Source organism: Salmo trutta, chromosome 22 (assembly GCF_901001165.1).
Source record: "Salmo trutta chromosome 22, fSalTru1.1, whole genome shotgun sequence".
Classification (NCBI taxonomy): Eukaryota; Metazoa; Chordata; class Actinopteri; order Salmoniformes; family Salmonidae; genus Salmo; species Salmo trutta.
The window spans coordinates 18,995,442-19,018,070 of NC_042978.1; the positions used below are offsets into that span (position 1 = coordinate 18,995,442).

The window sequence follows — 22,629 nt, forward strand, 5'->3', positions numbered from 1 at the left end:
CCCCACACCTCCATTCTTCACAGTGGGAACCACACATGCAGAGATCATCCGTTCACCTACTCTACGTCACAAAGACACGGCGGTTGGAACCAAAAATCTCAAATTTGGACTCATCAGACCAAAGGACAGATTTCCACCGGTCCATTGCTCATGTTTCTTGGCCCAAGCAAGTCTTTTTATTATTGGTGTCCTTTAGTAGTGGTTTCTTTGCAGCAATTTGACAATGAAGGCCTGATTCACACAGTCTCCTCTGCACAGTTGATGTTGAGATGTGTCTGTTACTTAAACTCTGAAGCATTTATTTGGGCTGCAATTTCTGAGGCTGGTAACTGTGCTGGTCCTCATGAGAGCCAGTTTCATCATAGCGCTTGATGGTTTTTGTGACTGCACTTGAAAGTTTCAAAGTTCTTGAATTGTTCCCAGATTGACTGACCTTAATGTCTTAAAGTTATGATGGACTGTTGTTTCTCTTTGCTTATTTGAGCTGTTCTTGCCATAATATGGACTTGGTCTTTTACCAAATAGGGCTATCTTCTGTATACCTCCCCTACCTTGTCACAACACAACTGATTGGCTCAAATGCATTAAAAGGAAAGAAATTCCACAAATGAACTTTTAACAAGGAACACCTGTTAATTGAAATGCATTCCAGGTGACTACTTCATGAAGCTGGTTGAGAGAATGCCAAGAGTGTGCAAAGCTGTCATCAAGGCAAAGGGTGGCTACTTTGAAGAACTCAAAATGTACTTTTATTGTTTAACACTTTTTGGTTACTACATGATTCCATATGTGTTATTTAATAGTTTTGATGTCTTCACTTATTCTACAATGTAGAAAATGTAAAAAAATAAAGGAAAACCCTGGAATGAGTAGGTGTCAACTTTTGACTAGTACTGTATATACAAAATATAGGAAAATCACATTTTGACTCCACTGTGCCTTTAAAACAAATACATAATATTTGAAATATACCATAACTGTACAAAATATTTAGCACAGTACAGTGAGCTCCAACAGTATTGGGACAGTGGCACATTGTTGTTTTGGCTATGCACTCCAGCACTTTGGATTTTAAATGATACAATGGCTGAGGTTGAAGTGCAGAATGTCAGATTTAATTTGAGGGTAATTTTCATCCATCTCGGGTGAACTGTTTAGAAATTACAGAACTTTTTGTACATAGTCAGTCTCTCTCTCTTCCACCTCCACCCCCCAGGGGACCAAAAGTTTTGGGACAAATTCACTTATGTGTATTAAAATAGTCAAAAGTTCAGTATTTGATCCCATATTCCTAGCACACAATTATTACATCAAGCTTGTGACTGTCGTTCTGCCCCTGAGCAAGGCAGTTAACCCAGTGTTCCCCGGGCGCCAAAGAAGTGGATGTTGATTAAGGCAGCCCCCCGCACCTCTCTGATTCAGAGGGGTTGGGTTAAATGCGGAAGACACATTTCAGTTGAATGCATTCAGTTGTACAACTGACTAGGTCTTTCCCTTTCTACAAACTTGTAGGATGCATTTGCTGTTTGTTTTGGTAGGATTTCAGATTATTTTGTGCCCAATAGAAATTAATGATAGATAATGTATTGTCATCTTAGTCACTTTTATTGTAAATAAAAAATGCTTCTGAACACTTCTACATTAATGTGGATGCCACCATGATTACAGATGGTCCTGAAGGAAATTGTGAATAATTATGAGTGAGAAAGTTAGATGCAGAAATATCATACCGCCCAAGAAATGCTAACCTCCCCTGTTATTGTAATTGTGAGAGGTGGGTATGATATTTGATTTGTAACTTTCTCATTATTCACAATTCATTCAGGACTATCTGTAGCCACATTAACATAGAAGTGTTTAGAAACATTCTATTCATATTTACAATAAGTGACTCACAACAATACATTATTTACCATTCATTTGTCATATATATATATATATATATATATATATATATATATATATATATATATATATAAAATAAATTCAACCTGGTTGGAAAATGTTTTTCTGGACAATTCCTAGAAAAATATAAAACATTCCCCTCTATTGCAAGTCCAATGTACAGAGCTTGACATTTCCATAGTGTCCTAAATCAGCTGCCTGGTGAGAGAGAAAGAGAGCAAACCCCAGAGAATGGTTAACACTCAGGGTCAGATCTCTGACTCGTTGTCAATGTAACCCAACCCATCCATAGTAGAAATGTTGCCTCCCGGAGAAAAGTGGTGCTCCCCATTCCCTTTGAAAGCTACGACAGCGTGATGGTTATTGTTTGCGTTATGACTGGGTGTGGGTCCCAGCAACTTAATCACTGAAGTCCTATTTTGAATGTAGTCAACTGACAGCCTTTTCACCTGGCCCGCACCTGAGTTCTCTGAAGATCTGTTTCTAAAGCTTCTTTTATATAGATTCCAGGCTACTAGACCAAGCAGCATCAGAGAGAGGAGAGCTACCGCCACCTGCAGGCCTACCACCCTGCTGTCTACACTCCATGACTCAGGAGGGAGAGGGGGCTCCAAAGTCTGTGGCATCTCTGGTAGTGGGGTATTGTGGCTATGGGGGGACTCTGTCGTCATCTCACTCACCTCCTCCTCATCCTCTGCCTTAGTGTGGGGCCGCAGTTGATAGACTGCCATAGTCCTGGTGTGTGGTCTGCTTTTCACCTGCTCTACAGACTCACATGTGTACTGGCCCGCATCGGAGGCAGAGGCATTAAGAATTAGGATTCCTCCGTTGTAGATGTAATACTTAGCGTCAGCGTGCAGCTGTTGCCCTAAGAAGAGCCAGTGTACCTGAGCCAGGTTGGAGGCAGGATGGCACGGCAGCTTGATGTTGTTCCCAGGGACTAAGGTGTAGTTCTCTGGCTTCACAGTCTCTGCAACACACACACAAAAAACGCAATTATTTCTAGGTGTATCTACTTGTCAAAGGAAGTGATGACTAGATCTGTTCTTTGTTGGTAATGTGCTGAACATTTCAATATTGTGAAATGAACTTACCTGATTTTGGACATTTTGATATATCACCATCTTTTAGACTTTGAATCATGTTCCTGAAAGACAAATACCCAAATATATCAAGTGTATACTTAAATTCTAACATATAGTAAACACTTGTAATCTTTAAAGTCAGAGGTTACTCTCCAGTGAAAATGCTAGTAGGGAGCGTACGTGTCAGAGGATGAACTGGACACAGCAGAGCAGATGCCAGTGGAGAGGTCCCATCCACAGTAAGGGTCTCTGCCCAAGACACAGTCCAGACACGACTCATAGTGGCCACAGTCACTCAGAGGCATCTGTACTGCTCCAAAATCTGAGCCTGCATACAACTGACCCTGGGGAAACAGGAATACAAACAAGCAAATACCACATGAGTGTCAGCAGCTCGATGAGTCGGCTCCACTCACTGTTAGTAACAGCAATGATAATGCCATTCTCCTTGAATGCTCTATTGTAAGTGCCAAGGAAATAAAACGTAAATGAGTAACCATCGGTCTGCAGAAGTGCCTGTAGACAACAATAAACTGACATTGATCATGTAAAACCGTTATCTTTACATTGTATGAATTAACTTTATCAGTAAAATGTTGTTTTGCAAAATGCTTTGTAAAATGTTGCTGCACCTTGGGGGTTTAAACCCGAGTTGCCAATAAGAAATTTGAAGAACGCATTTGTTAAATGCGCTATACAAATCAAGTTTGATTGACTTGAGTTAGTGTTACCGTGCTGGAGGAGAGGCGTAGCGTCCTGATAGCCTCTGGGGTCTGGTACAGCTGTATTTCCTCAATGATGAACATCTCCCCAGCATAGTTCACTGCCTTCTGCACATAGCCGTTCTCTGTAAGAAGAGAAGGACACCCATGTCATTGATATCCACTGCCAGAAGAAGTCTGTTTTGGGGCTGTGTGTGTGCTGTACCTGTGCCGATGAACATGACTGCGTATCTCTCTCCATCAAGAGCTAGCACGTTGTCCACAACCAGGCGTGTGAACATGGCACCTTTTTTGACCAGCAGCGGACCCCCGGTCAGAGGGCGCACGGCCTCGTCCATGAGGGGCCGGTCCCTGATGAACTGCAGGGTCTTGTCTGGCAGGTCCAGGGAGCGCTCCATCCCAAGGGCCCGCGCTGCATTGTTAATGCACTGAAAAACAAAGGATTGATGAGTGGTAATAACTTGATAACACAATGGTAATAACTTGATAACACAATGATAATACATTTATTAGTGCTGAGTTAGTAGTTCAAATATAGAAAAGTTGATCATTTCCTTTTGTGGCCCTAAACCATTTAGAGATTCACAATGATATTAAATTGGGACTTACAGCTCCAGGTCTGGGGGTGGGCACCTCTCCACTGTACATTACCCACTTCACATGGGACGTCTCCACAGTCACTGGCGTCTTAAACTTCCCCTTATTGAACACGTCTCCGATAGCTGACACACTGTACGCACACACTGCAGACATGTCGGACAAGCTCCTAGCGCAAACACACAGTCAGAAAAAGATGTTTGATGTTTTCAAACCACCAGTATATATCATGGTTAGGGCCCTATGTCTTTCCTGACCACGTGATAAATACCCTAGGCCAGAGTTATAGTTAGCCCTCTATTAGCCGGGGCTTTTACCTGGTCAGGTCACATGGTTGGGGAAAACTCCTGGCCCTATGATTATGGTAAACGTGCGTGTAAAGCAACCATTTAAAACAGTGAGAATCTCAGTCCACTTCCTACTGAAACAATGTTACCAACTTTAAAGCCACTGGATTCTACTGAGAATACTCACGACTGGGGAGTGAACACCGCGTAGAAAACACTTTTGCTCCAGTCATCATTTTTGAGTAGGAAGACATCCTGTACAATGGAGGGCAGGCTGGACTCTGGCAGAGAGCAGTCCAGACGAGCCTTCAGGAACGACGTCCACTTCCTCTGGAGCGTCCGCTGGCCGCCCATATCCCCCTACACAGTGTGAGTTCTAGTCAAACAAGTGAATACTTTTGGAGAGAAGGGACACATACACACACTATACCCTTGCACTGTTTAAACATTGTACACATACTGTCCTTTCTTTATATTTAAAATACCATGTATGGACCAATGAAACTTGTACTTCTTGCAGCTGAAAGTACATTTCTAGCAAGTTGTTACCTTGCATACACGAGCCACTCGTGACACCATGAGCTTGTTGTAGAAGTCATACTCCATGGCGTTCTCGCTGAAGAACAGGTAGACCTTATCATCATTGCCCTCTGGGTTGTTATTGCTCTCGGGGACAAGGTCCATGTACACAAAGTTGGGTTCTGAAATCAAACCATAATGAGCACTTATTACGCTACCTATCAGGAACTGTTTTACAGGAGTAGTTGAAGTTCAGTTTCATAATTCAAAAACACAGACCTATAGGATCTAGGCTATTATTCAAGGCACAGAGTATGTAAAATGCTATGGATACATTTTACATTCAAAGTTCATCTGCAGGTGTTAGGAGATATGGTGCACAAATGAATAGAATATAAGGCATGGTGTATAGCAGTATACAAGTTTATAACAAGTATGAACAGAGAAGGAGAGCTGACCGTTGAGCCAGGAGCTCTTAAACTCGGTGCGGAGAGCAGAGGAAGAGCTGCGGAGAACCACAGGCTCAGAGCCCAGGAAGTTGATTGAGGTAGCAGAGTACAGGTCATTTCCTGGCAGATCAGAGACATAACAAGAATTACAAGGGGGAAACATAATGGATCTTCAAGCAAAGTAAATAATATTGTAAGTATTTGGAGAATTACAGGTGCAATCTTTAATTTTGCCACTGGCAACTCAAAGTTATACAAACACATTGAGCCATAAAGCAGAAAACTTGAACCCAGCCCCTTCACTTTACACCCCCCCCCCCCCCCCCACCACACACACACTTAAACAAGTGCAGCAGCAGCATTTTCAACAGAAAATGAAAGTTCTAGATTGCACCTTTGAAACCCCACTTTTTAGTTGGTGCACATTGAACTTCAGTGGATGCACAAGTCTGTCATTGTGTGAGAGCAGATAACTAGAGACAGACAGAGAGGCACAGTACATACCGACCATGATGGAGGAGTATCTCTGGAAGGGATCAAAGGGGCATTTCCCTTTTCCCTCCTCCTGCGCTTCCTCTAGCCTCAGCTGTCCTTCAGAATACGTCTGTCAGGGTCACAAACAAAGCCACTATTTAGTTGTATTCATTCACACTGTTTCAGGGAGTGAGAGGTAGGCATATACTTTATACTAATTCCCAGAGGGCAAAATGTGTTACACTCAGTAGCCACTAACAGTAGAGAGAGAGAAGGCAGGTGTCTGTAGTATGCAAACATTTCACACTCACTGTAAATATTCAGTGACAACTGCCTGTCTGCAGCAATCACATGATAGCTTCAAACACCAGAGCTATTCTTACAGGAAGATGTCCTAGCTGTCCTGCACTGGCCAAGCTATACTTACCATGTAATCACAGGTGGGGCTGAAAGCATTTGTCCCGCACACATACATTCTGCCATCATCCACTTTATGCAGCGTCCGGATGTAGTTACGGCATTCGATCTGCAAGAGAACAGGGATGAAAAATATAGTCATTTTATGGATTTCAGTGTATTTATCTGGCTCTGTTTGTCATGTCTTCAGTTGGTGTTCAGATAAACAACTCACTTCACATATATCTGTGGGGAGAACTGTTTCATGATTGATGGAGCCACTTACTTCAGCATGTTTCCCTTTGTATGTGCACTCCATCTGTTTCTCCTTGGTGACCCGCCAGTACACCTAACAACAGAGAGCTGCACATCAAAGTATGCTCTAGGTAATGGATTTATGGTTCCAAGACATTGGTATTAGGTCACCGCAGAGTAGTTACAGGAACCTTTTATTGCAGTCCATTTGTGACTTATAAAATGATGTATGCAAATGATACAGGATAACTGATAGCTAAACAGGATAACTGAATACCCATGACTTCTTGATGGAGATATCATTGATGTCCAGGGCATAGACAGCCTCTCGAGCCCCGAGCAGCAGCAGGCCCAAATCCTCTCGAACCAACATGGTGGAGTAGTTACAAATCCCTTCCTCTCTGAACAGCTTCATATTGTCTAAACAGGAAAGCATTCGAAAACTCAATGATTGCTCTGTATCACAAACTGTGTGTGTGTGTTCATTCACTAGTTATAAGGCCAACTTTTTAGTATTTCAGGAAACAGATGCACTCCACTACACCGTTATGAGAAAACAGGGGACAAGTGAGAGTGAGGGACTTACCCTGGTAAAGGACACTCTTCCGTGGGATACAGTTGTGAGTGTTGTATTCACTGAGAGACAGAGGAAGGAACAATCCACAGAAAACACCCAGAGCAGAGAGAGGAGACATGGCGTAGTGCCCAGGTGGGAGGGGGTGTGTGGGAGCACTGCTTAGTACTGCTTACACAATAACACACTGTAAATCAAGGACAGCATTTCATGTCTCTATAGAGACTCCAGTATTAGTGTTCTGATGGTCGATAGCTATGTTGGTATCAGCTTCCAACATAAACACTTGCCGCTGCTGCTATCTCCTCTGTAGCTCAGGAGAGAATCCATGCTGTCCCAGGTACTGTTGTAGGATGTGGCAGTTCAAACTTCCCAATTCAGGGGATCTTTATGCTAGTCCTGAGGCTCTCATCTAGGGACATGAGAACACAATACATGAGTGAGAGCGACTCAACATAGACAGCATGAAGTAGTCTAAAGACAAAATATAGATCATATTAATTTTATGATCCAACTGGCTAAAAGAAAGAAATTAAGAGGTCTCCACCTCCCTTACTCTCTCTTCCTGTCTGTCTGCCCCCAATGATAAGGACCTGGGTGTGTGCCGTTTTCTTCTGATTACCAGGATACTAGCAGCTGGGAATATGCTCAGGTTGGGGCATGCATGCAAATCACACTGATTATCTAATTTAACACTCAGAGGTTCCTGTGATTCACTGGTTTTAATACTTGGGTTGGATCCCTTCTGCTCCTATGACTAGAGCACTTGAGTTTTTCCTTACCATAAGACCTGACCTGACTAGGACAAACCCTGGGCCCTAGTTAAGGGTTCTCCACAGTGATTTCAGTCTACGGAAACAGAGCTCTGTTTGCGTCGAGTTCCAAAAATTCAGCCTCACAAAAGTACTAAGAATTATGTAGAGCACTACACAAACGACCCTCCGTTGGTTGTGTAGACTGTGCTTAGACTGTCCTTTAGACTAAACAAGGGCCCATGCAGAGTTTTTCCAAGCCAGGTCACATGCACAAGAAAAACCTAGGGCCCTATCCATGACAGGCAACACAAAACACTGAGGACTAATTTCTTTCGAAGATCAAAAACACAGAAATACTGTTAAATAGACAAAAAAAAACATGCTGGTTCCTTGTTGTTACTTTAAAAACACAGAAACGAGCTGGTGCATGCTAGCGACTGCTCAACTGTTGGCAGAGCAGGGAGAGCACACATACTTTACGCCTCAGGCGAGGGGGACTACAGTTAAGCACTACAGCTGGTTTGAATGACTACAAGTTGTTATTCACTGTGTTTGACAGATATTTTCAAGCATTGAAGACAAGCAGGAATGCCTACAACAGGGATCATCAACTAAATTCAGCCGCGGGATGACTTTTTAAGTGGATGTTCAGGGGGCCGAAACATAATTACAAATAATTTGTAGACTGCAAATTGATCGCAAAAATCCCAAACCGATATAATATTTGACCAAAACATCATTTCAAACCTTGCTTACATTTGTATACGATCACGTGTCTCTCTATATTGCGTGGGAATACTTGGGAACAGATTTCCAAAATTAAAATCACTTGGAGCTGATTTCTTGGTGTTTTTAGTCTTTTATGGCCAACAATGAAACATTTAACAAGTTGAGCGAGTCAATGCAAAACACGTCGTCAAATGATGTCACTGGCCCTCCAGTCTGGTTTCACTACTCACATCACTCTGTTGATTCGTGAAGCTTTTATGACACCTAAGCCACATCCATTCACATGATCAACCACCCTCACTTTTCGGTGGCTTTCAATTGATGTATGAAGTATGTGAGAAATACAATGGTGGGAAATCTGACGGCGAGTTCTTTTATTGGAGATGAATGGTCATTTTTCTAGTACAGCCAGTGAAACCAGATTGAGGATCTATATAATTTTCTCCCATTCTTCCTTTCAGATTTTTTCAAGCTCAGTTAAATTAGATTGGGAGCGGCGGTGAACAATAATCTTCAAGTCTTTCCACGGGATTCAAGTCTGGGCTTTGGCTGGGCCACTCAATGACTTCCACATTCTTGTTCTGAAGCCATTCTAGCATTGCTTTGGCTGTATGCGTGGGGTCATTGTCCTGTTGGAACGTAAATCTTTGCCCCCAGTCTAAGGTCGTTTGCACTTTGAAGTAGGTTCTCATCAAGGATTTGCCTGTATTTGGCTCCATTCATTGTTCCCTTTATCCTTACCAGTCTCCCAGTCCCTGACGCTGAAAAGCATCCCCATAGCATAATGCCACCACCACCATGCTTTGCGGTAGGGATGGTGTTAGTGATGAGCTGGCCTGATTTTCTCCAGACATAGAGCTTTGCATTCAGGCCAAATAGTAAAATTGTTGACCCAAGGCAAAAGATTATGCGCTCAGTCTTTCACATGCCTTTTTGAAAACTTCAGGTGTGCTGTCATGTACCTTTTTCTCAGGAGTGGCTTCAGTCTGGCCACTCTCCCATAAAGCTCAGATTGGTGAAGTGCTGTAGAGACTGTTGTCCTTCTGGCAGGTTCTCCCATCTCAGCCAAGGGACTTTGGAGTTCTATCAGAGTGGTCATTGGTTTCTTGGTCACCTCCCTGACCAAAGTCCTTCTTGCCCGTTTGCTCAGTTTGGACAGATCTAAGCAGAGTCTGGGTAGTTCCATATTTTTTCCATATACCAACGATGGAGATCCTTCCCCAGATATATGCGTCATCACAATTCCCGGAGATCTGAAAGTTCCTTGGACTTCATGGTATAATAGTTTCTGCTCTGACATGCACTGTCAACTGTGGGAATTTATATAGACAGGTGTGTTTCTTTCTAAATGATGTCTAATTGAATTGGCCACAGGTGGACTCCAATCAAGTTGTAGAGGATGATGAAAGGAAATTGGACGCAAGAGCTCCATTTGGAATGTCATAGCATAGGGGTGTGAATGCTTTTGTAAAGTATTCATAACCCTTATTTTCCAAAAATTAGCAAGATTTTCTAAAAATGTGTTTTCACTTTGTCATTATGGGGTATTGTGTGTAGACTAGAGGTCGACCGATTATGATTTTTCAACGCCGATACCGATTATTGGAGGACCCAAAAAAGCCGATGCCGATCAATCGGCCGATTCTTTTTATTTATTTGTAATAATGACAATTACAATACTGAATGAACACTTATTTTAACTTAATACAATACATCAATAAAATCAATTTAGCCTCAAATAAATAATGAAACATGTTCAATTTGGTTTAAATTATGCAAAAACAAAGTGTTGGAGAAGAAAGTAAAAGTGCAATATGTGCCATGTAAGAAAGCTAACGTTTAAGTTCCTTGCTCAGAACATGAGAACATATGAAAGCTGGTGGTTCCTTTTAACATGAGTCTTCAATATTCCCTGGTAAGAAGTTTTAGGTTGTAGTTATTATAGGACTATTTCTCTCTATACGATTTGTATTTCATATACCTTTGACTATTGGATGTTCTTATAGGCACTTTAGTATTGCCAGTGTAACAGTATAGCTTCCGTCCCTCTCGCTCCTACCTGGGCTCGAACCAGGAACACATCGACACAGCCACCCTCGAAGTAGCGTTTCCCATGCAGAGCAAGGAGAACAACTACTCCAAGTTTCAGAGCGAGTAACTTTTGAAACGCTATTAGCGCGCACCCCACTAACTAGCTAGCCATTTCACATCGGTTACACCAGCCTAATCTCGGGAGTTGATAGGCTTGAAGTCATAAACAGCGCAATGCTTGAAGCATTGCGAAGAGCTGCTGGCAAACGCACGAATGTGCTGTTTGAATGAATGCTTACGAGCCTGCTGGTGCCTACCATCGCTCAGTCAGACTGCTCTATCAAATCATAGACTTATTTATAACATAATAACACACAGAAATACGGGCCTTAGTTCATTAATATGGTCGAATCCGGAAACTATCATCTCGAAAACAAAACGTTTATTCTTTCAGTGAAATACGGAACCGTTCCGTATTTTATCTAACGGGTGGCATCCATAAGTCTAAATATTCCTGTTACATTGCACAACCTTCAATGTTATGTCATAATTACGTAAAATTCTGGCAAATTAGTTCGCAACGAGCCAGGCGACCCAAACTGTTGCATATACCCTGACTCTGCGTGCAATGAACGCAAGAGAAGTGACACAATTTCACCTGGTTAATATTGCCTGCTAACCTGGATTTCTTTTAGCTAAATATACAGGTTTAAAAATATATACTTCTGTGTATTGATTTTAAGAAAGGCATTGATGTTTATGGTTAGGTACAGTCGTGCAACGATTGTGCTTTTTTCGCAAATGCGCTTTTGTTAAATCATCCCCCGTTTGGCAAAGTTGGCTGTCTTTGTTAGGAAGAAATAGTCTTCACACAGTTTGCAACGAGCCAGGCGGCCCAAACTGTTGCATATACCCTGACTCTGTTGCAAGAGAAGTGACAATTTTCCTAGTTAAAAGAAATTGATGTTAGCAGGCAATATTAACTAAATATGCAGGTTTAAAAATATATACTTGTGTATTGATTTTAAGAAAAGGCATTGATGTTTATGGTTTGGTACACGTTGGAGCAACGATAGTCCTTTTTCGCGAATACGCACCGCATCGATTATATGCAACGCAGGACACGCCGTGATTATGATTGATTGATTGTTTTTTATAAGATAAGTTTAATGCTAGCTAGTAACTTACCTTGGCTTCTTACTGCATTCGCGTAACAGGCAGGCTCTTCGTGGAGTGCAATGTGAGGCAGGTGGTTAGAGCGTTGGACTAGTTAATTGTAAGGTTGCAAGATTGAATCCCCGAGCTGACAAGGTAAAAATCTGTCGTTCTGCCCCTGAACAAGGCATTTAACCCACCGTTCCTAGGACGTCATTGAAAATAAGAATGTGTTCTTAACTGACTTGCCTAGTTAAATAAAGGTGTTGAAAAAAAGAATCAACCAAATCGGTGTCCAAAAATACCGATGTCCGATTGTTATGAAAACTTCGGCTCTAATTATTTTTTCAAAATCCATTTTGAATTCAGGCTGTAACAACAAAATGTGGAATAAGTAAAACGGTTTGAATATTTTATGAAGGCACTGTATATAGCGACAATGACATTGACATTCATTGAGTGTCAACACTATCGGCCTAGAGGGAGAAAAGTTGGAAAGGATTAGGGTTCAAAGGCCACCTGTAAAAAGCAGGAAAGTCTTAAGTGAGAAGAGATGTGGAGGTGATCAGACAATTTCAGCCAGAAAAGGTTTACAGGAATCAAACAGGGGTCAAAACCGCCACGCTCTCTAAACAGTTCTGGAGTCTCCTGTCATTAAGATATTTTTAGTCGTGGATATTAAGTTCAATCACCTCTGGCATAGTTCAATATGTAGCGCTCCACTAGAGTAGGCAAAGGGAATCCAAATGTGTACTTTGTGGCAGACCTGATATGGCAGCCCAACAGAATACTAAAACCCAAATTTGTACTGACACTCCAATTTCATAATCTGGAGATTGATTTGGTGCAGATGGTCTGAGAATAGGGCCTGGGCCTTAGTGCTTCTACATTTGACTTGAGCAAAAATGCCCTCTGCTAATCTGTAGGCTACTGCTGCCCAGAATTGAGTTGTACTGTAACTGATTTACCAGAGCAGTGAATGGCAGTGACAGTGTGTTCCATGGGGCTGGGTTTGAACAGGAAACTGGGAGTTCACCTCTGACACTCCTTGTGTCATAGCCACTGTTGTGAAACACCATTGTGTGGAAAACACACACCCAGTTCAGGACAAGGTTATGTTTCACTAGCTCAGATTACTAAAATAAATAATTTTATCAAGATGACAATAGGCCACCAGATGTGTTATTAGGATGAGAAAGTTAATTAGCTGGAATAATACAACTAATTGCTAAACTTTTTTTTCCATGAATGGGGTTATGAATGACCAGGGTTATGAATAGTGAGATTAGCCACTGGGGACTTCATATAGGCTTTAACAATTTATGATACAATGTTTTATACAATGACTTGAGTATAAACAGACAACCTTTTATTTACTAGGCCCTGTTCTAACAAATTGAGCACAATCAGTGAAACATGCATGGCTAGGCTGCCTACACAAACACATCATGGGCAAGTCTCAGCAGGAGCTGGGAGACAAAGGAAAATATGAACTCCTTCAAATCTCAGACTGCTCAGAGGCTCCTCCTTACGGTTTCATGGGAATACCCAACTTCTGCCAACTGACACATTGACTATTTAATTGACCAGATCCCACTTTGCCACTAGGAATATCGGCATACAAGGCTGGTCATGTCCAATGTGCTTCCACTGGTAAAATCAATCCCTATTGATTTAGAGAATTTACACAAATGTTTCCTGCCTCTGAGCTGTTATGCAGCGTACCATTTGCACTGGGATTTGACATTGTGTGTCAAATCCCAGTGCAATTGTCTGTCGATAATACACAACAATGACAACATGTTCATTAATCTCTTCTGGACAGATTAAATAAACATAGAGCATTCTACCAGTTATGCAATATGTTTAATGGGTTAATTACATATTCATTGACATAAACCCATTTCCCTATTACAATGTAAACAATCTTTAAATAAATTGAAAATATAGCTTATTGTTCAGATATTTAATGTCAGTCTGTGTTGATGACGTCTTTGGGAGAATAGATTAAAAACAGTGGACAGCTAGTCAAAAATAGGTCCCATATAATACATGATTGAAAGCACTTCTCTTATAATTAATAGGACAAGTTGCATAATTATCTTTAGGACAGCTGTTCAATGTTTCTGACTTGACTGTGATGCAGCTGCTGATTCGACCTCACACCTGGACTATGTCATAAATCCGACGTAAAATATTACATTTCTGATTCTGATAAAGACATTGAAGTAATGACAGGTGAGTTATAAAAAGGACGTGCTATAACACTACTTTATTCGGGCTGAAATTGAAGTTTCTTGAATTATTACTGATTAGGACAGTTGGAAATCAAATCACTAACGTTACACATTAAAACTAGCCAAAAGTATCCACTAAAAGGAGCGCATGACGTTTATAATAATCGTGTTACACCACTTTACCTGCTACCAAGGTTGCTGGCTAGTTAGCTTGCTAACGTTAGTTGAAAATAACAAATGCTGCTCGCGAAAATTCGAACATCAATAGGCCTACATGACTTACCTGTAACAGTTATATTTATTTTCAGTCTACACCGTTAGAAATTGATCCAAAGTATCTTCCATTTGACATCGATATTATTTTTCGACTCCACCTGTAACGTTTGCTGGCTAGTGTGCACGTTAGCGCGATAATCCCATGAAGTTCGTCTCTACCAATGCCACATTCAAAACAACTGGGAACTCGGAAATCTCCACTTCCTACTACAGTGCATTCAAGACAACTGGGAAAAAACTAACTCTGACTGGGCAAAATCTTTTGAATGGTCATCCAACACGGAATTCCAAGCCGGAAACTCGGGCATATTTGAAGAACTCCGACTTCCGACCTGAAGGTCACTGTAATATTCATATGTGAATGCACAACATACACCATACTTACCTGCAACACCACAAGAGCTGTTGACTGACACAGAAGCATGCTCAACATCATATCGCACAAGGTCAGGAAGAGAGGTCAAGCCCAGAGCTGTCCTCGACCTGTGAAATGTCAAAGGGTGTAGGCGGATCGCTGCCCTAAAAGAGTTCCAGACTGTAAACTTGTTATTGAAAGTTCACTTGAAATGCTTTGGTATTGTATTTGTTTGAAATGTTAAGATGTCATTTCTACAGTGAAAGCTGAGTTGCTGAGAATCCCTTGTTCTAAAAGTAACAGTATGTTGGATCATTGTTTCAGAGTCTGTTGATTCAGTTGGTGTGTTATGCAATATAAATGGTTACTTACCTTGAGTTCAAACTACAGAGCATGTATTCAAAAGAAAAGCTTAGAATATGTAAACATTTGTATTTTGTTTTAAAAGAAGGGGGATGTAATATTCATATGTGAATACATACTGAATTATAATTGGATGCATTTTACCGCCGTATCCTACTGTGCAGTGATTGGTTAAGACCACCCAGACGGTTAGGGCATAGTCAGTTGATCGTGGTTGGAGATAGGCGAACATGTAGTTGTAGCTAGTTAATAAAGAGTTATGTTAAGAAACATCCTGTAGTTCTGCGTTTTATTATTTGTACAAAGCGTACAAAACAAGACAGTCACAGTTCCCAGTTGTCTTGAAAGCACCACAAGTACCTAGCTGGGGCAAGGTATCACGTGACCATGTTTTTACATTTTTGAAGGATGTACGTTGATTGACTGATACATTAGACCGATACATTTGCTCTGTTTTTAGGATGGTACCTTTGAAGTGGTTGTCTAGTAGGCAATCATTTTAGAGACTTTGTCTAAAACGAACTTGATGTATGTTTTTGTCCTTGCATACATGTATAGAACAATTACCAGTCAGATAGTATTTGTTCACAATTTTGACACTACAATTGCAAGAAAATATTGAATATGGAATTTTATTAATGCACTATTAACAGCTGTAGATATTTCCTTCAAGCCCACAGTGTGTTGCCCAGTCTTTTTACAAAGGCTACTGATACAACATACTGTACATTCCAGAAAATAGCACTTATTTTCCTTATTGCTAAATTACGCTTTATAGAATTTGGGGAACTTTAAATGACCCTGAGAATAATATTTACTCAACAATAATGTCTCTGAATTTAGTAGACTGCCATGGCATGCCAATTGCTGGAGAAGTAATCAACAGGTGTCCCTGAAAAAAAACATGCTGAAGTGATAGCTCATGTAATAGGACAGGATAGGACCAAGTCAGACTACACTCACAACACACGAGATAACGAATTACTTGCTGACATAGTTTCAGTAGAGGAAATATGATTAATTGGAATCATAAAAGGTCTCAGGGTTTTGGCCTGAATTTGTTGTCATGGGCTGTGGCTGGAGTTGGCGTCCTGAGATGTTCGCTGTAATGGGCTGTGGGTGGGGTCCTGGTGTGTTTTAAAGGAGAAGGAATCTTCTGGTTGTCCATCTGTATTCCTGGATGCGGAGAGGGCTGTTTTATTGCAGATCTTGGTGGAGGCATATTCGAATAGATAGGATTTTCTGGAAATACACAAGAAGAAAAAATACTCCAAAGTCATTGTCACACCAACAAATATTCACATCTGATTAACTGTCCTTGCTCAGCAGCCTGCACTGTCAAGAAGGTAGTAGACTGGGCAGAAAGGACAAGACACAGCTGAGAAGCTGCAAAGAATGAACCTGAGACGTTCACCTATCCTCCCTCGCTCTGTCTCAGAGCTTCTAACCACATACCACCTGCTCTCTCATTCAACACACAAAGGGCAGACCTCACTTTGTGCAAATTAGCTGCTCTGTAAATGAGTGCACCAGGCTTGCTGTTTTTTCATGTCTCTCTCTCTCTCTCTCTCTCTCCCTCTCAGTGCTATGATACAGTTGAAGTCGGAAGTTTACATACACTTAGGTGTGAGTCATTAAAACTCGTTTTTCAACCACACCACAAAGTTCTTGTTAACAAACTATAGTTTTGGCAAGTTGGTTAGGACATCTACTTTGTGCATGACACAAGTAATTTTTCCAACAATTGTTTACAGACAGATTAACACACTTATAACTCACTGTATCACAATTCCAGTGGGTCAGAAGTTTACATACACTAAGTTGACTGTGCCTTTAAACAGCTTGGAGAATTCCAGAAAATGATGTTGTGGCTTTAGAAGCTTCTGATAAGCTAATTGACATAATTTGAGTCAATTGTTCTCTCACGTCACCCCGCTCCTCCGCTCTCTCCACTGGCTTCCAGTTGAAGCTCGCATCCGCTACAAGACCATGGTGCTTGCCTACGGAGCTGTGAGGGGAACGGCACCTCCATACCTTCAGGCTCTGATCAGGCCCTACACCCAAACAAGGGCACTGCGTTCATCCACCTCTGGCCTGCTGGCCTCCCTACCTCTGAGGAAGCACGGTTCCCGCTCAGCCCAGTCCAAACTGTTTGCTGCTCTGGCACCCCAATGGTGGAACAAGCTCCCTCACGACGCCAGGACAGCAGAGTCAATCACCACCTTCCGGAGACACCTGAAACCCCACCTCTTTAAGGAATACCTGGGATAGGATAAAGTAATCCTTCTAACCCCCCCCCCCCCTTAAAAGATTTAGATGCACTATTGTAAAGTGGTTGTTCCACTGGATATCATAAGGTGAATGCACCAATTTGTAAGTCGCTCTGGATAAGAGCGTCTGCTAAATGACTTAAATGTAAATGTAATGTAAATGTAATTGGAGGTCTACCTGTGGATGTATTTCAAGGCCTACCTTCAAACTTAGTGCCTCTTTGATTGACATCATGTGAAAATCAAAAGAAATCAGCCAAGACCTCAGAAAACAATTGTAGACCTCCACATGTCTGGTTCATCGTTGGGAGCAATTTCCTAAAGCCTGAAGGTACCACGCTCATCTGTACAAACAATAGAATGCAAGTACAAACACCATGGGACCACGCAGCTGTCATACCGCTCAGGAAGGAGACGTGTTCTGTCTCCTAGAGATGAATGTACTTTGGTGCAAAAAGTGCAAATCAATCCCAGAACAACAGCAAAGGACCTTGTATCTATATCCACAGTCAAAATAGTCCTATATCGACATAACCTGAAAGGCCGCTCAGCAAGGAAGAAGCCACTGCTCCAAAACTGCCATAAAAAAGCCAGACTACGGTTTGCAACTGCACATGGAGACAAAGATCGTACTTTTTGGAGAAATGTCCTCTGGTCTGATGAAACAAAAATAGAATTGTTTGGCCATAATGACCATCGTTATGTTTGGAGTTAAAAGGGGGAAGCTTGCAAGCCGAAGAACACCATCCCAACCGTGAAGCCTGGGGGTGGCAGTATCATGTTGTGGGGGTGCTTTGCTGCAGGAGAGACTGGTGCACTTCACAAAATAGATGGCATCATGACGAAGGAAAATTATGTGGATATATTGAAGCAACATCTCAAGACATCAGTCAGGAAGTTAAAGCTTGGTCACAAATGGGTCTTCCAAATGGACAATGACTCCAAGCATACTTCCAAAGTGGTGCAAAATGGCTTAAGGACAACAAAGTCAAAGTATTGGAGTGGCCATCACAAAGCCCCGACCTCAATCCCATAGAAAATCTGTGGGCAGAACTGAAAAAGCATGTGCGAGCAAGGAGGCCTACAAACCTGACTCAGTTACACCAGCTCTGTCAGGAGGAATAGGCCAAAATTCCCCCAACTTATTGTGGGAAGCTTGTGGAAGGCTACCCGAAACGTTTGACCCAAGTTAAACAATTTAAAGGCAATGCTACCAAATACTAATTGAGTGTATGTACACTTCTGACCCACTGGGAATGTGATGAAATAAATTAAAGCTGAAATAAATAATTCTCTCTGCTATTATTCTGAATGTTCACATTCTTAAAATAAAATGGTAATCCTAACTGACCTAAAACAGGGAATTTTTACTAGGATTAAATGTCAGGAATTGTGAAAAACTGAGTTTAAATGTATTTGGCTAAGGTATGTAAGCTTCCGACTTCAACTGTATATATATTACAGAGCTTTCTTTCATCTGTTTCATATGCATTTCACTACACTCGCAATAACATCTGCTTAACATGTGCCTGTGACCAATAAAATGCGATTTGATTTGATCAACGTCCCCCTCTACAAACTACTCCTCTCTGCTTTAGGTCACAAGATCTGGTTTGAAATTAAATTCAAAGTATGTATACTAGGTAAATATATTTTTGGAACAAAAACTGTCTCGTACCTCTGCTCTTGCATCTCCTTCGTTGTAGTAAGATCCAGATGACCACTAGCAGTGTGACAGGTATGGCACTCGCTGCTCCCACTGCTACCCACAGCCACCAGTGTACAAGCAGACCCCGATTGGAAGGACGAGACAGAGTTACTGATTGGAGGGTGAGGAGGGGGTAAACAGCAGTTATTTCGTTCGACATCTTCTCACCCACAAACACACACTAGTGGTGTGCAGGTCAGCTGTTTGTTCACCCTTACCCATCCGCAATAGCTAATAACCCATCCGCAACGGCCCAACTATATGTAAAGTGAAAATCTGAGGCCCGCACACGATCCTAACCCGCTAATATAGAAAATGCGCTGTCAAAGATGGCAGATTTTGTTTTTTACAGGAGGTGCCAGATTTTATTGCCTGATTTAGATAGGTTTCTGCTTATAATTTCTGACATTTTGGTAGATTATTTGTTAGTCAACTTCTCTTCTGTCATTATATGCTGCCCTAGAAGACTAAATAAACCCTTGCTAACCAGAATAATGTCATAAATAGATAGAATGAATGCTTCTAGTCAATCTGGTCTGAGAACATTTTTATACTTTTTTGTACATAAATCCGAGACAGTCCATTTAGTAGGATATGTTACATTTCTTATGGATGTATTATTTTGTGGATGTCCATCACCCATTTCGTATATGTTACGAATTATAATTCATATTATATGTTACGAATTTGAAAAACGTACAATATGTTATGAATTTGCAAAACGTAGTATATGTTACAATTTGCAAAACATATATGTTATGGATTCTAGCTACGTGGCTAGGTGGCTAACATTAGCTAGCTGGCTAACATTAGCAAGTCTAGGGGTTAGGGGTTAGGGTTAAGGTTAGTGTTAAGCCTAGGAGTTAGGCTAATTGGTTATGGTTAGGGGAAGGGTTAGCTAAAAGGGTTCAAGTTAGGGTTAGGGGAAGGGTTAGCTAAAAGGGTTAAGGTTAGGGGAAGTGTTAGCTAACATGCTAAATAGTTGCAAAGTAGCAAAAACGTAGTATGTAGTTGCAAAGTTGCTAATTAGCTAAAATTCTAAAGATGTCCGTGATGAGATTCTAACTCACAACCTTTTGTATAATGCAAACGTCTAGCAACTCAAAGGTTCCAAGTTTGAATCTCATCACGGACATCTTTAGCATGTTAGCTAACTCCAACCTTAACCCTTTTAGCTAACCCTTCCCCTCCCAACTTTTGTTTTTGCCTTAAGTAACTACACCTCTTATGTAACCATACCAAATGTAACATATCATACTCATTTGAGTGTCCCAGATTTACATTTTCTATGTTATGTCAAGTCTATGAGTCCAGGCTGATCTAGTTGACATCAGCAAAGTTCTCTGTGATCTCTGCTTCTTTCAAGGAGCAAAGATGGTTAGGGACCAGGAAGAAAAGGCAATTACAAAAAAAACTAAAAAACAGTCTTGTGACTGTCAAATTTGTATAGCGCATCACAACCATCACACAATCATCACATAACATGCTATTATCCTCTTTTACCACTTCACCAAATCTTTCCCAAACATTTCTTTTCTGGCCCTCCCATCTCTGTATTTAAAATTTTCCATTTCGCAGCTTTTCTCTTACTGAATTAAACTTTTTTTTAGCCTTGATGGATCGAAGTTAACTTTTTCTGACTGTTCCCAAAAGCATTTGGCGATTGGCATGTAGGCTATTTCACGTATACAATTAGTTTCTAAAGCTTAGGCTTATGCACTAATGCCAGATACCCTAAAATAATGAAATAAAAGCCTCAATGTAACCTACAGATATAAATTGCACAATAATTATACATTTATGGATTTTGAAGGTATTGTTTTCTCTTTATTCAACCCGGCCAATATTTTATGACCCTAAATCTGCCCGCGATGACTGCAGGTTATGAGTCAACCTGCGCATCACACACACACGCACATACACACAGTGAAAACGCCTATGGTTTGGAAGATTTACCTGTCATCAATGGAGTATAAGTGGTACTTTTCATCTGGTTGTCCGCTGCAATAGAAAGACCATAATGAGGTTTTTTGAATATTTACAGTATATCATTCAGTAACAATAGTAGTGCTGCCACTACATAACATTTCTAAACATTTCACAGAGACTGATGAATGAGATAAAAATGGATTCCCTTCTCTACTTACATATATTAACTTGAGTTCCATTGCTGCATGCTTGTTGAAGGACGGGAATCTCTACTGAGACATGGCAAAAGTACCATCCACTGTTATTGTGTGTAACATCTTTAAGAATTAATCTGGACCAACTCTTTCTAGATTCTTTAGATTCATGACCCCCAGCATCCAGCTTCACAGTTTTGTCAGCCGAATGGGTACTGCTATACAGCAGTGTATTGGAGCTGCAGCTTGAGTGGCCAGTTGGGCTGAAATACCAGTTCACCTTGACACGAGTTTGGGGCATAAAACTGCAGTTCAGGGTAAGAGAGGAACCAAGATGAACTTCCACTGTCCTTGGTGGCTGATCCAGGATCACAGTGCTCAGACCAGGCTTCGCCAACGTTCCTGTCGCAAGAGAATGCACACAATTGAGAGATGAGTTGTTTGATTATTTAGAAGCAAACAAGAGATTGTGTGAGTACAGATCAGGAAAAAAGCAAAGGAAACTCAATGAGCTATGAATATAATTGCAAAAAGCAAATGCAAATGTTTGTATGACCATAAAGGTTAAATAAATATATAGTCAAATTTAAACCATGTATTGATGAGTTGAAGAGCAGGGAATAGTAATCCTACCTATAAGAAACAGCAAGAGGGTCACTTTTCTCCAGATGCCCATTTTATGGCTTAATGGTGGGCTTCTTAGTCTGTCCCCACATGTTATAGCTACAGTACCTTCCTGAGTGAGATGAGGAAGGACTCTATATGTGTGGGTGGAAGGAAGTGCTCAACATTTACCACATACTGAAACCCAGACATTGAGGGGTGATGGGGGATGCACATATAACTACAAAGAGTGGTAGACTACATTAAAAACAACATTTGCTGAGTTACTAAACTCTACACACATAGTTGTCTTGCAGTCACATGTGTCCTCAAACGCTGTAGGTGTGCACTGGGCAATTTAAGGGCATATTGTAAGTATGGCTCAGAGAAACTGGAAGGGCTTCCGAGAGTTTTGGGGTTTTGGTCCAAACGTGTCAACTCACTTCGCCACTACAATCATTCTAGAATATCCGTGCGACTTTCGGTCATAAAACAATACTAAGATCAAATAGCCATGCAAAGTTTCTGATTTAAATAGTTTATCAGCTTGGAGTGTCATGAACAATGAAGTAAGAAGATGAACCCACACAGAATGTGTATAATGTGATAATGAGTAAACAACATTGATGACACATTGTGTCTTTTCCTTTTCATTAAAATGTGTCACTTCTTATGGTAGGGAGAAGAAAGGGGTCAAACACAGGATAGGCAGCCTACTAAAACATGAAAAACCTCACGTGTCATATCATATATTTGGTGGA

The 22,629-nt window shown here is 41.1% G+C and overlaps 2 protein-coding genes across 3 annotated transcripts; both read right to left on the reverse strand.

Annotated features, from left to right (window-relative positions):
• Window positions 1-1,756: 1,756 nt before the first annotated feature.
• LOC115158295 (semaphorin-4E) lies at window positions 1,757-14,823 on the reverse strand. The gene is made up of 15 exons (XM_029707068.1): window positions 14,454-14,823; window positions 7,276-7,675; window positions 6,967-7,109; window positions 6,721-6,783; window positions 6,466-6,564; window positions 6,069-6,168; window positions 5,574-5,684; window positions 5,146-5,297; window positions 4,784-4,956; window positions 4,322-4,478; window positions 3,918-4,140; window positions 3,722-3,837; window positions 3,171-3,334; window positions 3,000-3,052; window positions 1,757-2,875 (listed from the first exon to the last, which is right to left on the reverse strand). Exons 2-15 carry the CDS (start codon window positions 7,382-7,384, stop codon window positions 2,154-2,156), a joined length of 2,385 nt encoding a protein of 794 aa, XP_029562928.1. The 5' UTR covers window positions 7,385-7,675; window positions 14,454-14,823; the 3' UTR covers window positions 1,757-2,153.
• Window positions 14,824-15,780: 957 nt separating this feature from the next.
• LOC115158296 (transmembrane and immunoglobulin domain-containing protein 2) lies at window positions 15,781-22,004 on the reverse strand. Of its 2 annotated transcripts, none has more exons than XM_029707071.1 (5): window positions 21,899-22,004; window positions 21,290-21,667; window positions 21,099-21,143; window positions 19,113-19,196; window positions 15,781-16,406 (listed from the first exon to the last, which is right to left on the reverse strand). In XM_029707071.1, the coding sequence occupies exons 1-5, from the start codon at window positions 21,939-21,941 to the stop codon at window positions 16,204-16,206; spliced, it is 753 nt and encodes a 250-aa protein (XP_029562931.1). In that variant the 5' UTR covers window positions 21,942-22,004; the 3' UTR covers window positions 15,781-16,203. The 2 variants fall into 2 exon arrangements, with proteins under 2 accessions (XP_029562931.1, XP_029562929.1); XM_029707069.1 differs by having other exon boundaries at window positions 19,113-19,253.
• Window positions 22,005-22,629: the final 625 nt, after the last annotated feature.